Source organism: Muntiacus reevesi, chromosome 1 (assembly GCF_963930625.1).
Source record: "Muntiacus reevesi chromosome 1, mMunRee1.1, whole genome shotgun sequence".
NCBI classification, from domain to species: Eukaryota; Metazoa; Chordata; class Mammalia; order Artiodactyla; family Cervidae; genus Muntiacus; species Muntiacus reevesi.
The window spans coordinates 177,698,051-177,720,434 of NC_089249.1; the positions used below are offsets into that span (position 1 = coordinate 177,698,051).

A 22,384-nucleotide genomic window follows, 5' to 3' on the forward strand; every position below is an offset into this window, starting at 1 on the left:
GACATACCTGTGTCCTTCCAAGATTAATTTGCTGAGAGCCTAACCCCAATGCCACGGGACTTGGAGGGGCGCTTTGGGGTGATGGGGGTGGAGCCCTCTGGTGGGATTAGCACCCTGTAAAAAGAGGAAGTGCACGCACTCTCTCACATGTGAGAACAGGACAGGCAGACGGCGTCGAGGAGCCAGCCAGCCACAGCGGCTTCCGGAGCTCGGTCTCCAGCCTCCTGAACCGAGCAAACACCTGCTTGTTGTCTAAGCATCCCCCACCCCACCGACCTGAGCTGACGTCCTGAGGTCGTGTGTGGGCACGCAGGTACAAGGAGGTCGGCAGTCACAAGCCGGTGTGAGGGTGAGTGGACGTGCGTGGCTGTGCGCGGACTGGTGAGTGTGGGGGTGGGGAGGGTTATGATGGATGGTGTGTGTGTTTGGGTGTGTGTGACAGTGTGCAAGGGGGTTCTGTGGGGAAGGATGGAATGAGCGTGCATGTGGGGAGGAACGAGTGGGTATGTGGAGAGGGGCTGAGGGGGGTGGTCCTTGGGGGCTTGTGTGGGGGCTGGCCTGGGGTGGCAGGTGTGTGAGGACAGGGGTGTGGGGGTGGTGGAGGTGAGCAGTTGGTAGGGACGTGTGTGAGTGGGTCGGTGGGCATCTGGTTAGGAACTATTTGTGGGGTGGGGTGTGGGGGTCTTATGATGTGTGTGCAGGGAGCTTGGACATTGGGGTGTATGTGTGCAGTGGAGGAGGGGTGAGGAGCTGAGGGTGCGCAGGTCTGTGGGTGGATTTGGCAGGTTTATGTTAGTGTGTGGGTGTGTGCGCAGCAGTGAGGAGCGTTGTGTATGAAAGGTGGGTGTCTCGGGGCTGCAGGATGGGTCCAGGCGTTGGGGGACAGGGTGCAGACGGTCACGCGGTGTGTGGATCGGTGGGTGGGGGCGGGCTGGGGGGTTGTGTGTGTATGTACATGTGCAGGTGGGGGAGGTGGGGAGGCTGGTCCGTGTGTGTACACGCGTGGCTGGTGGGGAGGGCAGGGGTGCTGCTGGGGGGGTTATGGGGCGGGGTACGTGTAAGGGAGTCGGGCAGGGCGGAGGGGGCGGGGTGGACGCGAGGTGTCGGGGAGGGGACAAGCGGGGCATGGCCCTCAGACAGCAGCCTGACTCCTGCTGCCGCGGGGCCCTGTGTCAGGGCTGAGCGCAAGGGTGGAGGGGCATCGGGGTCTCTCAGCAGCCCCCTGCGCCACCTCTGTCTCCCTGTCACCCAGAATGCGGGTTCCGAGCAGCAGACGGGAGCAGAGGTGTGGCTGAGGGGGGCCACCAGTCCCGGGTCCCCCACACAGGCAGCTGTCACCGCATGCCCCGCCCCACCCCCGTCTCCAGGAAGGCACAGCCCCTCCCCTGGGCCCGTGGGCTTCCCTGGGAGGCCACTCTCTTTTGCCACCTGAGCAGACTGTCAGCCAGGAGACAAGCTCCCCATCTGTGCGCCACGGGGTTCTGGATCCTTCGCCCACGCCCGAGGACCCGCCAGGCTCTCACCCGAGACTGCAGCTCAGGCTGGCTCTGCCGTGGGGCTAGACCACGCAGGGCCCTCGGGGGAGCGTGAGCCAGGGCTTGCCCCCCAGCTCAGGCTGGCTGCCAGCTCCACCCCCGGGGTGCAGCTCACCAAGCAGCTGCAGGGCAGGCTCCCTCCCCCACCCCCGGTGCAGGCACGCCGCCCTCCTCGGGGGTCGTGTCCCCCACCGTGGCAGCGGGGCAGGCAGGGGCGGGGCCGGCAGGGCACTGGACACAGGTGATGCTCCCAGACCTGGGATGGGGCCCCCCAATTCCTCTTCCCAGGCCCACCCCACACAGCCTCCTGGAGCCAGACCCTCGGGGGACGCAGCCCCTAGCACGGGGCACCCATGCTCTTCCACGACGCATGAAGCCTGTCACACACACTCAGGCCAAGGGGGCCTCCAGGTCAGCTCTGAGCTGCCCAAAGAGCCTGCTGCAGCCGCCCACCCCGCTGGCTGCCCACCACGCCCACGCACCCACCCACGCACCCACCCAGCCCGAGCACCCGCCACGCCCACCTCGCTTGCTCAGATGCAGCACCTTCAGGTCCCACTGGCCCTCCTTGGCGAAGACGGCCTGCCGCAGCTGGAGGCCCATGTATTCCAGGAGCTTCTTCCGGGCCATAAATGTCTCCCGCTCTGCAGGCATCAGCATGTGGAAGGGGCAGTGGGCTATCTTCCGGTCCTGCAAGCCAGCACCAGTCACCACCTCTGAGCACGGGGTACCGGGCCCCCAGACCGCCAACAGTTTGGGGTACACTGTGGTCGTGGCGATGAGTGTGAGGACAGACCAGGATAACGCTCAGAGAGCTGCTGCACAGGCAGTCAAGCTGGCAGGGCTTGGGGGGCCTGAATTTTCCCTCTAGGAGGCGGGAGGAGGACTTTGGTCAGAGGCATGAGGGACCTTTGACCTGCCTTGCCCAAGAGATGCTAAAGGCCCCAGCTCCACCCCCATTGCCAACGAGAGACTCAACCCACCTGGTAGAATCTGAAGTACCCATAGTCCACCGCTGTGCCCACAGCTGTTTTGTCCCCCTGTGAAAGTGTCACGGGGCTCAGGATGTCAGCCCCGTAATTAATGAGCCGGTCAATCTGTGGAGAACAGAGCCCACGTCAAAGGCTCGTATTTGCCCCAGCCACCAGGGGGCGGGGCGTGGAGCAGGGGGCCCTCTCCCCCAGCAGGAGAGCAGGGTCGGGCTCCTGCCCCCTGCGTGACCCACCTGGGCCATCCACCCAGGTGTGCGGAGTGTCAACAAGACAAACAGACAGACGGACAAGACATTAGGGTGGTGTGTCCTCAGGGTGACCCTCAGAGCAAGGTTGAGTCTGGGGGCTGGCCGGCTCCTCGGGTGGCCCTCCCTCACCCAATCAGACCCCAGGGCAGCCTGCTGAGGTCTGGTCCCATTCCACTAGAGTGTAAGTGGTAGGAGGGCAAACCGCAAGCTGGTCTGTCTGAGACACACTGGGACCTGGGACCCTTGCTGCAGCACTTGCATCTGGACAAATGTCTCCTTCGGAAACAAAATACAAAGAAACTAAATGGACTAAAAATAGCTGGGCGCAGGTGCAGTTGAGGCAGACTATGGACAACAAGATACATAAAGACCAGAAACTTGCAGCTGCCACTTCTGAAGAGCAAGGAGCAAAAGCAAGGTATGTGCACGCACCCTGCACTCAATACCACCAAGGACCACCTAAGCCTCCAGACTGACCCCTGGACACACTCCTCCATTCACCCCATATAAGGAACAAGCTCACCCCGCCTTGGGGAATGAGCAAGGGTACCTGTTTCTTGTTCTCAAGTTCTGTAGGTTAAAGAGGCCAAAAGCCCTAGTCTGTACCGTGTTCACCATCCATACAACAACCCGAGGGCGCTCAGTAAGACCACAGGTGCTGTGAGACCAGCTATGTGAGTGTGTGTGTGTGCTTGCACACGTATTCAGAGGCCTGTGGATGTGTGTGCATGCATGTGTGTGGTTTCAAAGAGCAGCTATGTGAGTGTGTGGTTGCATGCACACATATACACAGGTGTGTGGACATGTGTGTGTATGCATGTGTGTGTGGTAGCAGACAGCAGCTATGTGAGTGTGTGGGGATGGGTGCTTGTACATGTATGCACAGGCATGTGGACATGTGTGTGCATGCATGTGTGTGGTTGCAGAGAGCAGCTGTGTGAGTGTGTGGTTGCGTGCACATGTATTCACTGGTGTGTGCATGCATGTGTGGTTACAGAGAGCAGCTATGTGTATGTGGGTGCTTGCACACATATGCACAGGCGTGTGGACATGTGTGTGCATGCATGTGTGTGTGGCTGCAGAGAGCAACTATGTGTGGGGGGGGTGCTTGCACACGTATACACAGGCATGTGATGTGCCTGTGCATGCACATGTGTGTGCATTTGGACCCCTGGCACACCCTGAGGCAAGGTCCTCCACTCCTGACGCAGCACCAACTGCATTCATAGCAAACAGCATCCGTCAGGGGCGCCCAACCCGACCACGACAAGGAAGGATGCCGTGCTACATAGAGGCTCTTTGGTTTCACAGTTTCATCGAGAAATGCTGACAAAACCACAAACCACAAGGCTGGATGTGACAGACAAGAATCAGGCTGTCATCTACAGGAAGTTCAGAACGCACACTTGCTGAGCAGGTGTCAGCAGGGTCGTTATTTGGGGAGACACAAGGCGGCCTCAATGACTGTCACCAGCCTCTCATCACTCAACCTTACTTCCTCACAAACAAAAACCCTAGGTTCTGGGGGCACTGCCAGTGAACCTTTGCTTCCAGCAGAGAGTGCACCCCCACCCAGGACACAGCTCCCCCATCCCCCACCCAGCTCCCCATTCCCCATACCCCCCCAGGACACAGCTCCCCATCCCCCACTCAGGACACAGCTCCCCATCCCCCACCCAGGGCACGGCTCCCCATCCCCCACCCAGGGCACGGCTCCCCCATCCCCCACCCAGGGCACGGCTCCCCCATCCCCCACCCAGGGCACGGCCCCCCCATCCCCACCCAGGGCACGGCTCCCCCATCCCCCACCCAGGGCACGGCTCCCCATCCCCCACCCAGGGCATGGCTCCCCATCCCCCCAGGATACAGCTTCTGGATCCCTGGTAATCTGGTTCTGTCACTGAAAACTCTAGACTCCTGCAGCCAGACCAAAGCCAAGCCCAATGACTCTCAAGACAAACTAGGGACTCTTGTCTGGCCTTTTGAGTGGGTTTGCCACTAATATATTTTAGGTCTATAAACTACAAAAGGCAAGAATTGTTTGTACTTTCTCAAGTGTTTGGAACATCAAGTCTTGAACAGAGAGCAAGAGCCCATGAAGCGCCATGAAGCGCCATGAAGAGGGTCCAGACCTGCCCGCCAGGGCCTCCCCTTCCTACCCTCCCTGCCCCCGGCTCACCAGGGCCAGCCTGCTCTCCAGGCTCCTCTGGCTCTCATAGATGATGTCACAGGCGACGCACAGGGCGCTGCCCAAGCCTTTGGTCAGGAGCATGTTGGGGTCAGCTCCGCAGGACAGCAGCTCCTTCACAACCTGGGCACAGACAGGCCTGTCAGCACCCGGCGCGCCCCTCCCCGACGAGCGGAGGAAGCGCCCGGAGCCAGGCCGCGCGGGGCGACTTCCCTGCTTCCCACCCCCAGGGGCCGCGGCTCAGACGGTGAGGCTGGGGGTGCACACGGCGGCTCCCTAGGGAGGACTCCCACTCCCCCGGGCGGCCCAGTCCAGCACTTCCTCAGAACAACGTCCAGTTGCTCAGAAGTGGTCCCGGCGCCTCCCTGCTTTCCACCTGGGGACGCAGGGGATCCTGCCGGGCCTCTCACCCCACAGGGTCAGGCGCACGTCCTGCTGGTCCGTGTCCCTGGGACCAGCCTGCCTCTACTCAGGGCCGCCGGTCACCGTGATCGCCTGAGCATGTGCAGAGGACGGGGCTCCGTTGCTCCCTGCTGCGTCCCCAGTCGCCCAGGGCCCCCCGGGAGCCTGGAGTCAGAGCAGCTGCTCCAGACACACGAGGCACCAAGCTTGGCCCTCCGGGAGCTTCTGCGCCTGGGGTGAGGCTCTCCTCCAGGCTGCCCGCCTCCACCCAGGGCCGGTCACAGAGCAGGTGCCCGTGTGACCCGCTGAGCAAGTGACTCGGTGCGTGAGCGAAGGCAGGAGGCGGAGGGGCCGGGCAGAAGGGACACGGGAGCCCCAGCCACTCAGCAACAATGGCTGCCTCAGGCCTCCCTGAACTGCCATCTCACCAGAGAGGCCCTCCCGCCGCCCAGCTGAAGGAGCCCCTGTGATTCTCCTCCCCTCACCCATCGTCACTTTCTTCATGAGCTTAGGGTCTGACACTGTCACACACCAGATTGTGGTCCATCTGCCCCAACTAGAATGTAGGATCCTTGACACTTCTGTTCTATTCAACACCTGATGCCTGGAATGGTGCCTAACCATAGAACATCCTCAAAAAATAACAGCTAAATGAAAGGATGAATAGGTGGGTGGATTATAGGTGGATAGATAGAAGAAAGGAATATCAACAACCTCAGTTATGCAGACAATACTACCCTAATGGCAGAAAGCAAAGAGGAACTAAAGAGCCTCTTGATGAGGGTGAAAGAGGAGAGTGAAAAAGCTGGCTTAAAACTCAACATTCAAAAAATGAAGATCATGGCATTCGGTCCCATTACTTCATGGCAAATAGATGGGGAAAAAATGGAAATAGTGGCAGATTTTATTTTCTTGGGCTCCAAAATCACTGTGGATGGTGACTGCAGTCATGAAATTAAGACACTTGCTGCTTGGAAGAAAAGCTATGACAAACCTATACTGTGTATTAAAAAGCAGAGACATGACTTCGCCAACAAAAGTCCATACAAAGTGATGGTTTTCCTAGTAGGAGTCATGTATGGATGTGAGAGTTGAACTATAAAGAAAACTGAGCACCAAGGAATTGATGCTTTTGAACTGTGGTGTTGGAGAAGACTCTTGAGAGTCCCTTGGACTGCAAGGAGATCCAACCAGTCCATCCTAAAGGAAATCAGTCCTGAATATTTACTGAAAGGGCTGAAACTCTAATACTTTGGCCACCTGATGCAAAGAACTAACTCATTTGAAAAGACCCTGATGCTGGGAAAGATTGAAGGTGGGAAGAGAAGGGGAAGACAGAGGATGAGATGGTTGAATGGCATCACTGACTCAATGGACATGAGTTTGAGTAAACTCCAGGAGTTGGTGATGGACAGGCAGGCCTGGTGGGCTGCAGTCCATGGGGTCACAAAGAATTGGATACGACTTAGCGACCAAACAACAAGACAGAAGGAGGGATGGATGATGAAGAATGGATGGGTGGAGGGGTGGGTGGGCAGGTGGATATGTAGGTGGATAAATGAATGGAAGGAAGGAAAAGTGCAGAACTGGGAGGATGGATGGATGGATGGATGACTGGGAGGATGAGTGGATGACTGGGAGGATGGATGGATGAATGGATGACTGAGTGGATGAGTGGATGACTGGGAGGATGGATGGATAGGTGACTGGGAGGATGAGTGGATGACTGAGAGGATGGATGGATGGATGACTGGGAGGATGAGTGGATGGATGACTGAGTAGATGAGTGGATGACTGAGAGGATGGATGGATGGATGACTGGGAGGATGGATGAGTGGATGACTGAGTGGATGAGTGGATGACTGGGTGGCTAGACAGGTGGGTGGGTGGATGGGTGGGTGGAAGCACAAACACGGTCCTTGGCAGCCACAGAAGGTGGGAACCACCCAGGGTGCCCTCCCAGTGCTCTGAGGCTGAGTCAGCACCTCCCGGGTAAACCCTCACCCTCATGCTCACTCCCTCCCTCCACCCTTCTCTCTGTGGGGGCACTCCGTCCTCATGGGAGGGGACCCTCCGGGCATCACACCATGCTGTCCGTGGGGCACCTAGAGAACAGCAAATCCCAGAGCCCGCGCTGGAGCGGGGGCACGAGACAGCCACGCAGGCACGCCCACCCAGCCATGCAGGGTGGGACTTGCTCACCAGGTCGTTGCCGCTGGCGATGGACAGGGAGAGCGGGGAGTGGCCACTCCACAGCACGTTGGGGCTGGCTCCGTGGGCCAGCAGGAGCCGGACGACGTCCCTGGCGCACTGGGCGGGGAGAGAGGCGGGAGGACGGCGGGTTACAGGGGCGCCTCCACTCCAGGGGAGACACACACCGTGAGGCCATCCCGGCCACTGACTGCTCCTCCGTCACACCAGGGCCCTGCCTGGCACACAAAAGCACCCTGAACTGGGTAGTGAATGGTGGGTGGATCCTCAAGCCGAGAAGAGGTTTTCCAAACGTGGATCATTTCAGATGGAAAACAAGGATGTCGATGACGAGTAAGTTGATTTGAAGGAAAGAGGAGAGCCAGGGCCGCTCTGCTGCAGCTGTTGCAGACACGAATAGAGCTGTTGCCGCTGTATCGAGACTACGGCAGCTGGGCTGCGCACACGGCAGGTGGGGCAGAGGGCGGGCCCTTCACCAGGACACACCAGGCAAAAGAAACACAGGGGCACTTTCAGCCCTTTGCCCCCAAGGAAGCTCTCACCGTTCCCCTGCTCTCTGGGAAGTGCCTGCGGGGAGTTGACCCAGGCTCCCCTCACCACAAGGAGCGGTCTGCTGCTCTGCGGACTTGCAGACCCCAGGGGCCGGCTGGGCCACCCTGCAAGACCACCCCCTTTGCCAGCCTCCCTGGCCAGGCCAAGGGGAGCCCACAGAAGTGTGCCGAGGGGTTCCTGGGAAGCTGCCCCTCTTCTCACTCTCCCTGCTGGAATGCAGGCGTGGTGGCTGGATGGTGCAGCCCTCACGTCTTAGCACTGGACTTTACACTGGTGATCTGTCCTTGATCTGATGAGAACGTGGCCTATGGCGCCTCCTGACTTTGTTTCCCCTTAACTTTTCCAAATCCGAAATCAGTACAAAAGACAAAGGCGTGTGAGCTAGAAAGAGCTGTGCTCCAAGCCCAGGCCTCCAACTTACTGACCAGGGGCCTTGGGCAGCCCCACCTTCCTGGAGCCCTGCTGTCCCTGGCCTCAGCCTGGGCTCGCCGCCCCGCCCTGGTGGGGCAGTGACACAGCCCAAGGATGCATTGACAAGATGGGGGGGTGTTCTGGAGCGGGTGGTCCCTTGACAGCATTGTGTGGGCACCCACCCCCATGCAGGCCCTCACGGCCCCCATCAGGGCGGCACGTGTGATCCTCATCCTGGGCAGTGACAAAGACCTCCTGCTGCAGACCCGTGAGGCTGCTGCTGTTTCATTTTACAGGCAAGTAAATGGAGGCTGTGTATCATGCACTCGGGGGCTCGCTGGCCAGGCTCCCCAGCTCCCCTCGCACCCATCCTCCAAGGGGTTCCTGCACCCGCCGCTGGCAAACTGATCCCAAAGCGGACAGGAGGCATTGGCACCAGACGGGGTCACCGCCTGGGGGGAGATGGGCTGGCAACACAGATGTGTGTGACTGCCGCCCGCAGTAACGTAGTGACTTCATGAGGCGACCCAGGCTCCCACCCCCAGGTACACATGCCTGTGTGTGGACGCGTGTCCCCAGCACGTGCTCTGAAATAACACATCCGTGCACACGAGTTCCATGATGCTTCCTATCTGATCTCAACACAGCATGTCCCAGCTCACTGCCGACCTGACCCAGTCCCCCGAGTCCAGGGCCCACTTAGGGAGGATGACCTGTAGCTGGAGGACCCAGGTCTGGACCACGGCATGCCCAGGTCTGCTCGCATGGCCACAGGACCTGAGGCCTGGCTCAGCCCACCAGGCCTGCGGGCTCACCGCCCTGCACATGCACGTGTACACACATACATGTGTACACACATACACACGACCTACAAGCTCACACACACACCTGCACACAGACACACGCACACACTCACGGGCGGGTACTCACGGGTACGCTTCAAGGCGCCTGTGCACACCCCCCGGCCCACCCAGAAGGCCGCCTCACCCTGTGGTTGTCCTCCCGCTCACAGGCCACGTGCAGGGCCGTCCTGCCCCCCTCGTCGGGAACTGACGTGCACCTGCTGTAGTAGATGCTGGGCGGGCCCGCTTCACTGTTGAGCTTCAGGCTGGAAGGCAGCAGGTCCAGCTGTGGGCAGACAGAGGGGTCGAGGGTGGCCCCAAGCCCGACCCCCAGAGCAGAGACCCGCCACATGCCGCCCGGGCCCTGCACCCCCTGCAGGCACCAGCTCACACCCAGGGCCCCCCAGGGCCGCGCCGCCCCCCCAGCCCAGAGGCCTGCAGCGGTGCCCTGTGAACTACCCTGACTCCTCGAACTGGCCCTCCCCTCCCCGTCCCAGGCCCTCGGGCGCTAGGGGCTGGATGAGGCTTGGGTGGACGCAAGGATGAGATGGCAGAGCTGCTGTGCTTCAGGGGCTTGGCCTGAAGGAGGAAGGCTGGGAGGGCTGCATGGCGGAGGGGGCCTCGGCATGGCCTTGCAGGGGGGCGGGAGTCGCTGCATGTGCCAAGATGCAACCTCTGCCTCGCCAGCCCTGCACCCCAGAACCCCCACCTGGCAGGCTCCAAGCCCCACCTCTGGCCCCCAGGCCCTTCTGCAGCATCACCACCCCACCCGGCAGCCTGCCCTGCCCCCTGAGGGTCCACTCCCCTCCCTGTCACGTGTTGGAGCAGGTTGGCAGGGGGCACCAGGCCCTGAGCCCTGGTCTGGGGACACGAGGCTCCCTGAGGGTGGGGCAGACCTGGAGGCTGCCCGAGGAGGCCCACAGCGCGACTCCCCCAACCTTGGCAAGGGCAGAGCCCGTGGCCCGACTACCCCCGCACATTAGGAGCTCAGAACCCGCGGGGCTCCGGGCCGGCCTTCTCAGATCGCGGCAGCCTAGAAGTGGCCCAGGGTACGGAGGGGCCGCTGGGAGGCAGGCGAGGTGGGAGGACCCGGCCACGGAGTGCGGCCCTGGGCACACGCGTATCCAGGCAGAGGGGCACCCCCGAGTGGAGTGAGACAGAGCCTCCTACAGTATGCCCTCCCGGGGGCCCGGCCACCCCAGCGAGGACCCCCGGGCTTTGTGAGCTGCCTGAAAAAGCAGGTTCTCACTCACGTTCATCAAGTGCGCATACCTCTCCCACACCACACTCGGGGCCCAAGTCACACTGCCTCCCTCTGCCCCGGACAGGACCCGGCTCGCATGGACGACCACGGGTGTGCCCAGGCCCACGCTGCCTGGATCCAGGCCAGCCCGCGGCTCGCAGAGCGCCCGGCACCCTCCTTAGGGACCTCACGCCGCCTGCAGAGGGACCCCACCCTCCACGCGCGGACGCCCACCTTAGCCTGCTTGTACACATCGTCCTGGTCGGCCGCCCTGGCATCCACGTCGGTGATGGCGTGGAGCAGCAGCTCCGTTATCTTGACGCCCTCCTCCCCAGGGAGGGCAGCCGCGATGTGGAGAGGGGTCAGGGCCCCCAGCTGCAGGGGAAACACAGGCGGGTGAGGGTGCAGCCCCGGCTCCCGAGGAGCGACAGCTGTCAGCCCGAGGGTGGGGCTCTGTGTGAACAAGGCCCGTGGGGCCCCGGTCCAGGGCGAGAGCGTGGCTGCCTGCCCCCCGCCTGCCTCGGGTTACCAAGGCACCACATGCCCGTCATCTGGGACATTCGGGACAAGAGGCCCGCCCACAGTGGACCACAAACACACCACACAAGCCCAGCCGTCTGCTCGGATTCATAAGAGGCTCTCGTCCGCCAGGGTGACAGACAGGAACACAGGCCCTGGTGGACCAGCTTCCTGTTAGACCAAATGTCTCCGCTCTCCTCCAGGAGGTTTCAAAGATGGGGTCCAGTCAGTGAGCACAATAAGTTCCTGTGAAATCCTCCTGGGTCTGACCCTGAAATCCCGCTTCCCTGCACCCTTGCACTTACACCCAAGAAAAAAGAGGAAATGAACAACCCGGCTCAGGGGCCCAGAAGGTGAGCAAGCAGCCTGAGCAAGACTGGCAGCCTTTTCAAAAGCCAACACCCTCTGAGTATAAGAGGCCTAAGTGACTGACAAGCATCGACACAACCAGGGAGGAAAGCAGACGCTGCGGGAGACCGTCAGAGTCGGCCCGTGGCCCCCACCGCCGCTGGCCCCCGGCGCGGCCCACCTCAGGCGGGAACTGGATGTCCGTCCTGGCCCGGTTCTCCAGCAGCAGCCTCACCCCGTCCACGTCCCCGGCTTTGACGGCGAAGAAGAGGACCTGCATGGGCACGCGGCTCAGGTTGGGGTCAGCGCCGCGGCGCAGCAGGAGTTTGATGGTCGCCCACCTGTGCCTGTCTCTGGAAGGAGCAGGGAGACTGTCACGGGCTGGCGGAGGGGCACGCGCGGCCCGTAGCCCGGACATGCCCCGGGCCGGAAGGAGCCCCCGCCGGGGATACTGGCGAGGCCTGACGCGGAGCACACTGTCCCCGGGGTCCTGCCTCGCCAAGACTGCAGCCCTTCTCTGCACCAGGGCAGCCCAAGTCCAGCTGCGGCCCTGCCCGACTTCAGCCTGGTGCTCACTTAGCCTCCCTGAGGTCACCTGTGATGCGGGGTGGGGGTGGGGGCCAGGAGGCCTCCCGGGGCGGCCGTGAGGGGACGATGTACATTGGCTGGTACCCATGGGGTCCAAGGTTGTACACACACAGCAGACGTGCACATACATGTGTAACACACACACACACCTACACACACAGAGACATAGCATGTACACACATGCAACACACACACGCAGGCACGGCATGGCACCTACATGCAACCACGCATGTAACCGTGCACACACACCTACCACACACACTTGCACTGGCACACACGTCTCTCACAAGCAGCTCAGAGCAGCACACCCAGCCTCTTGTGGGGACTCCGTGAGGGCTGGGCCTGCGGGAGCTGGGCGGGTGGGGGGCAGGGAGAAGGTGTAGGTGCAGAGCAGGGTGTGCGGAGAGGCCCAGTGCGGCAGGTGGGGGCCCGACCGGCCCGCTGACCCCCGGCAGAGCAGAGGGAGAGGAGCCTGGGTCAGTCCAGGGCGGCAGCGCTCAGACGGCCTGCCCTCCGACCCTCCGCACTTGCACGATCCTTCCAGGCTCCCAAAGAGCTTTGTTTACTCGGGTTCTAGCCATCCCTGGCTACTGTCTTACAGATTAAGACTGAGAATGTGTTCAAATATTTGGTAATACACTCAAAAAGTAATACTAACCATTGCATATTCGCACAGATAACCAGTTTTTATGAAAAACTTGGCTACCTCAAAGCCCTCACCGCGAGGGGCCACTGGCCCTGAAGATATTCTGTGTGCTCGGGACTTGGTGGAGGGGCAGCCCTGCTTCCGTGAGAGCCTCCCTGGGCGTGGCGCGCGCGCGCGTGTCTGTGTGCGCGCGCCTGTGCGCGCACGCATCCACGGTGAGTGACCGTGTGCGGGCGGGTGTGCACAAGAGCACGCGTGTGTCCCTGGGTGACTGAGGGTGAGTGCTCGCCTGTGCGTTTCCAGTGCCAGCGCCCCATCCCACGCTCCGCCCCAGGGAGAGCACAGAGGCCAGCCGCTGGGAGCCACCCCCGGCGTGCAGAACTGCCCTCCGGCGGGAGCGGCGGGAGCGGCGGGAGCAGCGCTCGCGGCTCCCCCTGAGGCGCGCCCTGGGCCCGCCACCTACTGGACCATGCGCAGTGCCATCCTCCTCATGGTACCCCGGTCGGCGGGCCCGGCGCCCGGGGTCTGCAGCAGGCTGTGCCCCTGCGCGCCGCACTCCAGCAGCTGCGGCGGCAGGTCGATGCGGAAATGGTGCATGGCCCGGCCGGACTCGAAGTCCGAGTCGTTGCTGCAGGCCGAGCTCCGGCCCAGCGTCCCCGACGCCATGGCCCGAGAGCGCTCGGAGTCGCTGGCGCTGCTCCTCCCTGACGTGGAGCCCCGCTCCTGAGCCCCGCGGCGGCCCTCCTCGATGTTCGGCCTGGCAGAGGACTGCTTCCGCTCCAGGCCGCCCGGCGCCATGACCGGCTCCTCCAGAACCACCGGCTCCACGGGTGATTCCAAGATCGACAAGGAACGCTGGGTCGTGGTTGCGGGCTTCGAAGCTTCCTTTGGAAAGGACCGAGAAAGCGTGCTTAGGACAGAGCGGCGAGTGCTGACCCAGCAAGCCGCCTCTGTCTGCAGGGCCGGCCCGGGCCCCCAGGCACCTGGACCCCCCAGGCCCCGGGACCCTCCGCGCGCGGGTGCCATGCAGGCTTCCGGTGCAGACCCCCGAAACGTAGGCGAGGCGACCGGAAAATCAATGCCAAATGTCTCCCCACGGGCCGCTGTACTGATTACACACCAGAACGGGGAATTCTGGATACACGGGTTAAACAAATAGCATTATTACAATGAATTCCACCTGTCCTGCCTTCTTCTAACATGAGCCCCGGAAACGTCCGAATCCAGCGGGTGCCGGTGTCACGCTCTGCGGCTTGGCGTGCCCTCCACCTGCCGTCACAGCCTCAGTTCTCAGCAGTGGCCCAGGGACAGAGGGCAGCAGCGCCAGAAATGCAGGGTCTCAGGTCCCACCGCGGACCATCCCCAGGCAGAAAGGCTGGGGCCGGGCCCAGCCCTCTGTTTTTGGTGTTTTTGTTTTTTTCCATTTATTTTTATTAGTTGGAGGCTAATTACTTTACAACGGGCCCAGCGCTCTGTCACTAACTGCTTCTGTGAAGGGCCCGGCAGTTCCACCCTGAGTACCCGCCCAGAACCACCGAAGCAGGCATCCCGTAAGGCTCGGGCCTCCAGCAGTGCCGGTCAGCAGAGACCTCGGTGGGCCCTGTGCGTGGTCCACGGCGCCCTCTGTCCTGAGGCCGCAGCGGCTGCGCATGGCCTCCTAAGGGACACATCCTCTGTGCCGTAGCAACAAGCTCAGGGCACCCAGTGACCATGACGATTTCCTCCCATTTTGCTTCCTGCCCACCTCAATCCATCCCACTTGAGCCTGGTCTGCACAAGAAGGCCAGGGAGCGGGGGGACAGCAGTGGGAAACTGGCGGACTGGGGGAGAGGTAGACAAGTGAGCGATGAGTGGTACTGGACCAGTGGACAGTCGGACAAGGGAGAGTTGGATGGGTGGATGGGGGATGGGGATGGGAGAGGGGAGCTAAGGAGGGGGGGATGATGGCAGGGGATGGGGAGGGGGGACCGCTAGATGGGGAGTGGGGGGCTGAGGACAGGGGCCGGGGGCCTGAGGATGGGGGGGATGGACAGCAGGGAATCAGGGAGGGGCTGGGGCCTGAGGATGGGGGGATGGATGGCAGGGGATCAGGGAAGGGCTGGGGCCTGAGGATGGGGGGGATGGATGGCAGGGGATCAGGGAGGGGCTGGGGCCTGAGGATAGGGGGATGGATGGCAGGGGATCAGGGAGGGGCTGGGGCCTGAGGATGGGGGGATGGATGGCAGGGGATCAGGGAAGGGCTGGGGCCTGAGGATAGGGGGATGGATGGCAGGGGATCGGGGAGGGGCTGGGGCCTGAGGATGGGGGGATGGATGGCAGGGGATCGGGGAGGGGCTGGGGCCTGAGGAGGGGGGGATGGGGGAGGGGGACAGCTGGATGCGTGGACAGCTGGTCAGGGGACTGGTACCCAGGGATGGGGGCGGGGATGGGCTGGCGCAGACCCTGAGCCAGGGCGCAGGTTCCCCTGGGCTGACCTGGGGCTCGGGCACCGTCCTCTCGGCGATGTTGGGCTTGAAGGACACGGTTGGGTAGTGGAGGAGGAAGCACATGTTCAGCGGGGTGAGGCCCTCGTCCGTGCACTTGTTCACGTTGGCCCCGTTGTCAAGCAGGAGGTTGACAATGTCAATATGACAGTGAACCTGCAGGGAGGGGCCAGCCTGGCGAGGACAGCGGGCGTTCTCAGCAGGGACCAGGACCCCTGTGAGGCCCCACGCCCCAGCCAGCTCAGAGGCAGCCCCCACTCGCGGCTGCCCCAGGAGGAGGGACCCCGCCCCCCTCCCTGTCCGATCCTGCATCCCACAGGGGGGAGGGGGAGGGCAGGCCCCGCCTACGAGGGGCCCTCTGGGTCAGCGGTCCTGTGAGTGACCCTGCCACCCACACAAGCACCCTGCGGGGTTGGGGTGCTCACAGCAGCGGCAGCGAGCACCGTGTAGCCCTTGGCATCAGCCACATCGGGGCTGGCGAGGTTGTCCCTCAGGATCCCGTAAATCCAGTCGTAATTCCCTTCCTGGGCCTTCAGGATCATCTCCTTGGAGAGCTGCTCCTTGGGCCCACGGCGCGCAAAGCCGCTCCGCCGCCCCTCCAGGATGGCATCCATGTTCCAGCTGCTGTGAGCCCTCTTGTTCCTGGCGGTCAGGGAGCCTCGGTGGGGGGAGCCTGACTCTGGACACCAAGCCCTGCCACCAAAGGGGCCCTCCCTCCCATCCACACTTCCTCTTTTGTGGCTCTGCCCCGGACCACCCCCCTTCTCTGCCATCACAGTCTGCTCCTAGGGCACTCTAAGCCCTAGGCCTGCACAGCTCACCCACCACTGGGGGACATGATGCCCATTGGTGAAGATGCTAAGGCTAAGCAAGCATCTTTCCTCAGCTGGAAGAGCTGTATGGCTTTAAAAAAAAAATTTATAGGCTCAGCTCATCTTTGCATGATGGATAGATGGATGGTGATAGATGGGTAGATGGATAGGTGAATGGATGAGTGAATAGATGGATGGATGGGTAGATAGGTGGATGGATGGATGTGTGGGTGGGTGCATGAGTAAATGGGTGGATGGATATGACAAGTGGATAGATGAGTGGGTGGATGGATGGACTAATAGATGGATGGAAAAGTGGATGGATGGGTGGGTGGATAGATGGGTAGATGGATGGATAGGTGGATGGATATGATAAGTAGGTGATGAATGGATGGATGGATGAATGGATGGATTGATGGATAGGTGGATGGATATGATTAAGTGGGTGGATGGATGGCTGAATGGACAGAAGGATGGGTAGGTGGATGGATATGATAAGTGGATGGATGAATGGATGGATGGGTGGATGGATAGGTGGGTGGATATGATAAGTGGGTGGATGGATGGCTGAATGGACAGAAGGATCGATAGGTGGGTGGATATGATAAGTGGGTGGATGGATGGATGGGTGGATGGATAGGTGGATGGGGATGATAAGTGGGTGGATAGATGGATGAATGGATGGATAGGTGGATAGATATGATAAGTGGGTGGATGGATGGATGAATGGATGGATGGATAGGTGAATGGATATGATAAGTGGGTAGATGGATGGATGGGTGGATGAATAGGTGAATGGATGGGTGGATGGGTAGATGATGTATGCATGAGTAGCATTTGTGTTCACAAAACATGCATTCTAAAATAGTTTACAGATATTTGAGGACAAAGTGTAGGAATGGGGTTTAAATATTCTTGAAAACTTTAACTTAAAAAATATGTCTTCCTCAAGTGGCTGCTGACATCCCCAGGGCCATTGGGGCAGGCAGCGGTGATCTTTGTAGACCAGCAGAGCGCTCCATCTTTCCCCTGCCATCTGTGGAGAAGCCAGAGGCCAAGCCAGCCGCCCAGCCTCTTCCTGCCCTGCTCCCCCACAGCCCTCAGCACTTGGACAGTGTGTTCCAACTCCAGGCACAAGCTCCCCCCGCCCTTCGCCACTGGGCTGCATCGGTCAGTCAAACAAGACAAGCCTGACAGCCAGCCAGGACAGCCAAGTTGCGGGGCCAGCCGCCAGAGGCCTTCAGGAGCCCCAGCCTGAGTGTGCCCCATCAGAGGGCAGGAGGGCCATCGAACTCTGGGGGTGGAGACGGAGGACGGGCCAGATTACCTGAACTTGTAAGCCTGCTTCTGGATTCTGACCATCAGAGGGGTCTCGTTTCTGATAAACCAGGGATCTCCATCATCAACAAACGGAGGGATGTCGTTCAGAAAGATGCGGGCATCCAGGTCTTTGCGGAAGGAGGAGGTCATGGGCAGGTGGCTATTGTCGGTCGAGTAGATATAGATTTCCGGAGGCAGAGTGAGGTCGTCATTCAAGAGAAACCGCTTATAGTCGTAGAAGAACGGGTCCCGCCCCTCCTCTAGGCCCCAGTCCATCTTCTCCTCATCCGCGAGGGTGACCTTGGCGGGCGTGTGCGTCAGGAAGCCTGAGAACTCGGGGTAGCTGTGGACGGAGAGGCTGCCGGGGATCTCCACGCACAGCTTGATGAGGTGGTCACGGAACCACAGCCCCACGTCCTGGCTGCCGTCCCGGTAGGTCTCAACGCCTGGTCCAAATCGCTCATCTGCCTTGTACAGCCCCTGCAGGACGGCACAACGGGACGGAACAGGTGGCTGGGCAGGGCCTGTGCTCTGCGGCCACTTTCTTAAATCAGAGGAAGAAAGCATCGTCCTAAGAAATATGTTCATTCAGTCGACAGTTTACTGAGGCTTTGGATGCTCCAGGCCCAAAGCACGGGCGTTGGGACAGCCGCGTCGTGGGCAGAGGGGCTGCGGGCCCAGGGGCCTCGCGCAGGGAAGCCGGGGATGCTGTGTGCCCCCTGCTCTTCTAACAGGTGAGCCCGGCCCAGGCAGCCACCAGGCTGGGGAGGAGCGCGCAGGCAGAGGTGCCGGGCGCCGAGTCAGACACACCCCGGCAGGCGTGAGCCGAGGAGGAGGAGTGGTCAGCCTGGCTTGCCTCCAGGCCAGCAGAGCGCAGCCAGCGCCGGGCGTCGGTGCCCGGTGGTGGGTGTGAGGAGCAGGGGGAGGCAGGAGGGTCTCAGTGAGACGCCGGGCAGCAGCGAGGGACCTGGGACAAGGGTGCTGGCGCGGGGACCACAGAGACCTGGCTTCCTGGGGAGGACATGCTGCATTTTCCCCGAGATGGTGTCGAAGGATGAGGCCTGGAGGTCGCTGGGCGGGCAGAAGAACCGCCCAGCAAAAGCACGGAGGCCTGAAACCCTGGGGACACACACGTCACTCCCCACCCCCCTCATCTGAGAGCCGAACAGCAGCCCCATTCTCGGGAGCTCCCCATTGTCCAACGTGCCCATGGAGCACCTCTGGCTGCAAGCCTGGGGCTGAGCACTGTGGATGGACAGCCCTGCCCACAAGAAGCTGGCCGGCCAGACCAGGGGGCAGCAGATGAAATGAGGGAGGGAAAGGTGTGAGGACCACTGCACGGCGCACAGGCTTGGGCTGGGGCCACAGGTGTTTCCAGGAGAAGCTGTGGATGGGCCAGTGACAGGGCGGGATGCGCCATCAGACTCTGAAGGTGGCGGGGTTGGGGGACGGTCCCCCAGGAGCTGTGAGCCTGGGCAGAGAGGCAGGCGTCCTGGGGCAGAAACGCAACTGCCCCAGGAGTCCGCTTCTAAGAATCTGTCACAGGAAGTAATCCCAGCTCATCAAAGCTGTAATATGTTCACAGCCTTATCTGAACAGCAGATGATGATCCAGGAACCTTGATGGTTCAATAAAGAGGGGCTGTCCACAGGCACTGGCTTTGAAAATTCTGTTCTTAATATGCATTCAATTTTGACCAAACAATCCCGCTTCTAGGAATGCATGCCAAAGATCATAGGTGAAAACATGGAATCCGCAGTGAGGAAGGCTGCCTGGTGACGCAGGCCTTCCGGAGCTGCTGGGAGGGGGCAGGGCTGCTGGGACCAGGTGTAACCGCAGATGGAGGACAGGGAGGACAGGGTGCCCTCGGGGGAGGAACGTGTGTGCCGGTCTGCCCGTCGTTTGTAAATGCAGAGCTAGAACTACAAAGATGATCACCAAGGACCAGGGAGGCTCGAGAAGGAAGAGAAGGGACTCCTGTGGGGGGGACCGTGTTTGATCGATTTGACTTGGGAAAAGCATCAGGTTTTTGCATAATCACAAAATGAAATCAAAACAAGCTTTTAAAAATAGAATGCCAAAAATATGAAAGCAAAATAAAGCAAGTGACTGCAGCTCTGTACCTACGTGGAGGAGAGGGGGTGGAGGTGCCCACACCTAGAGGAATTATTTCCTGTGTCTGGACCCAGCCTCTCCGGTGGGGCCACCCCAGGGACAGGACGACAGCAAAGGAACCTGAGACTGTTTTTAATCATCAGAGTGGTGCTGATGAGGCTCTGCCCTTTCCCGAAACCGTTATACACATGTTCAGAGATAAAGCAAGTAGGAAATCTTGTTAGAAACCAAGATTGTTAAGACTAAGAGATAGGCAAACACAGCACCACAGCTGTTGAGAGCCAAGCCCGCGCCCCTACATTGGAGCTGGAGATACCAGTATGAACTGATGATGTATTTTCTCACTTAAAAAAGTGTACTTTCAAACAAAAAAGGAAGCAGAGACATGGGTACAGAGAACAATCTAGTGCTCACCAGTGGGGAGAGGAGGAATAGAGGGGGAGGGTCAAAAAAGGGTTGTTGTGGGATTACATGAAATCACAAAATCAAGACTGTGAAACGGTGGGAGGAAATTGTAAAGAGCCATAGTAAAGCACTGTGGTGTTGGAGAAGACGCCGGAGAGTCCCTTGGACTGCAAGGAGATCCAACCAGTCAATCCCACAGGAAATCAACCCTGAATGTTGACTGGAAGGACTGATGCTGAGCTGAAGCTCCAATACTTTGGCCACCTGATACAAAGAGTCGACTCACTGGGAAAGACCCTGATGCTGGGAAAGACTGAAGGCAGGAGGAGAAGGGGGCAGCAGACGATGAGATGGTCGGGTGGCATCACCGAATCAATGGACATGAATTTGAGCAAGCTCCCGGAGAGATGGTGAAGGACAGGGAAGCCTGGCGTGCTGTAGTCCACGGGGTCACAAAGAGTTGGACACAACTTAGTGACTGAACAACAATAGGATTTTAAAAATCATTCGATTTTAAAATGTTTTTTTAAAAAAAGAAAAAAATGTCATATGAATAATCCATGAAAAAAAAAAGAAGTTTTGAAAGGTGTTCTCTAGATCTGCTATTGAAAAGACCTAAAAATAAAAACTAACCCGTGCAGTGGTGATGAGCAGCCAGACCGTGGCTTCTAAATTCCGCATCCCACTAAAGCAGCCAGGCCCCACCGAAAGCAGGGCAGGAAGCGTCTGAGTGAGGCTGGAGCTCCTTGCAGGCGGAACCAGGCCGCTGACGCTTGCGCCCACCCGGCAGTCCTGACATCTCGTAACAAAAGACAGCCAGGCAGCTGTCTCCAGACGCGACTTCTGACGAAGAGGCAAAGGCTGGGTGGGAGGGAAGTGAGCCTCTCCAGCAGATGGAGCTGGAGCACCTGGACGTCCCCGCGTGGCGCAGGAGGGGGCCTCACTTCGTGTGACACACCAACAGTAACGCACACACAGACGGGCACGTAAGAGTCAAAACCACAAGCACAGAGGAAAACGCAGACGATGAGCTCATGACCTGGCAGGATTATCGGCAAAGACGCAACGGCCGGGCACTGGGGGCAGGAGGAGACCCGCTCCAGAGGGACTGGGGGCATGCTCTGGGGCTGACGGGCCTATTCTGACCCTTGACCGTGGGGGTCATCACACAGCACTGTGCTTGTCAAAACCGTCAGAAGTGAAAGTCGCTCAGTAGTGTCCGGCTCTTTGTGACCCATGGACTATACAGTCCATGGAATTCTCTAGCCAGAATACTGGAGTGGGTAGCCTATCCCTTCTCCGGGGGATCTTCCCAACCCAGGGATGGAACCCAGGTCTCCCGCATTGCAGGCAGATTTTTCACCAGCTGAGCTATGAGGGAAGCCCCAAAACTTCCAGAACTACCCACTAACGCGGGCAAGTGTTACTGTAATGACTAAGGCGGGGTGGGGGTGGAATCTGTATTTGCAAAGCCAGGAATGTCCTCCTGGAAAAAGGGAACTTTCAGGACAGCACGTGCGCCAGGAGCCAGTCTACGTGTAGAAAGGTGAATGTTTTTGCTGAGCTTACAGCTTCATCCACAGGACACACAGCAAGTTGCTGGTAACCCCGGGCCCGTCCTGGGGGACAGAACAATGCCCAGCTCTCGTGTCCTCACTGTGTGTTCATTTTCTTCTCATGCGCCGTATTACTGGCACGATCACAATCGCTTAGACTAGGAAAGTCGCTTCTCGTCGGCACACCCAGGACCCAGGAGCGCCCGGGCCGGCCCCTCACCTGGAAGAGCCTCTCCTTCAGGCACATGGCGCCATAGCCCTCCCGGGCGCTGAGGTAGAACGTGCCCGTGAAGCTGGCGCCGTCCGGCCACATGTAGGTGCCCAGGCCATGCCGGTGGTCCCGGTAGAACTGCCCGTGGTAGGACTGTGAACAGAGAGCGGGTGGCTGGTCTGTCCGAGGAGCCGCCCCGTACCGCCCCAGAACCTTCCAGAACGCCCTCCCGGCTGAGCCTCTGGGCCTGGGCCACGTGGACCAGGACTGTGGGGCTGCCCTGGGCTCACGAGGGGCGGTCACCAACTCACGCGGAACGGGCGCCAGGCACACTTGGCCCCCCGGTGGCCACGCTGCCCCGTCGGCTCGGGCGTCTGCACTGCCCGGGCTGGGGCACGACCTGTCTCCACGCGTGAGCCCTGGCCCCAGCTGGCCCAGGGAGTGGGGGGCCGCCAGCCCTGGGGTCACCAACCTGGCCCTGACTTAAGACCCCTGGCTTCTGAGGCCACGCACATGGGCTGCTCTGTGCTCTGGTCCCGAGCCCCCGGGGGGCGGGGTCTGATGGAGACACCCCTCCACTGGGCCCCAGGAGGGAGAAAGAACGCAATGTCCATCCCAAGCACTTCTCAGCCGCTAGACCTGACTCTCGCGTGTCAGACTGCTGGCTTCCACACCAGAAGCAGGCGAACCAGGCGCTCAAGTGGCTGGTGGCCGTACTCACAGACCCCTCCCCAGCCCCTGCACCAGCAGGCCAGTG

At 60.4% G+C, this 22,384-nt stretch overlaps 1 protein-coding gene across 7 annotated transcripts in view; it reads right to left on the bottom strand.

Annotated features, from left to right (window-relative positions):
• Positions 1–22,384, bottom strand: part of ANKMY1 (ankyrin repeat and MYND domain containing 1) — a 53,627-nt gene that overhangs the window by 26,904 nt on the left and 4,339 nt on the right. For 4 of the 7 annotated variants that reach the window (XR_010660824.1, XR_010660825.1, XM_065917188.1 and 1 more), the window contains 12 exons: positions 21,637–21,780; positions 17,348–17,820; positions 15,634–15,850; positions 15,200–15,382; positions 13,189–13,610; positions 11,673–11,844; positions 10,859–10,999; positions 9,527–9,667; positions 7,568–7,675; positions 4,955–5,086; positions 2,519–2,632; positions 2,060–2,225 (listed from right to left, as the gene is read on the bottom strand). Coding sequence is in view for 4 of the 7 variants with exons in the window: in XM_065917188.1 (XP_065773260.1) it covers positions 2,060–2,225; positions 2,519–2,632; positions 4,955–5,086; positions 7,568–7,675; positions 9,527–9,667; positions 10,859–10,999; positions 11,673–11,844; positions 13,189–13,610; positions 15,200–15,382; positions 15,634–15,850; positions 17,348–17,820; positions 21,637–21,780 (2,413 nt within the window). In the remaining 3 variants the exon portion in view is untranslated. Of the gene's footprint in view, positions 1–7; positions 115–2,059; positions 2,226–2,518; positions 2,633–4,954; positions 5,087–7,567; positions 7,676–9,526; positions 9,668–10,858; positions 11,000–11,672; positions 11,845–13,188; positions 13,611–15,199; positions 15,383–15,633; positions 15,851–17,347; positions 17,821–21,636; positions 21,781–22,384 lie in introns of all 7 variants that reach the window. The other 3 variants (XR_010660826.1, XM_065917189.1, XM_065917191.1) reach the window with 3 other exon arrangements.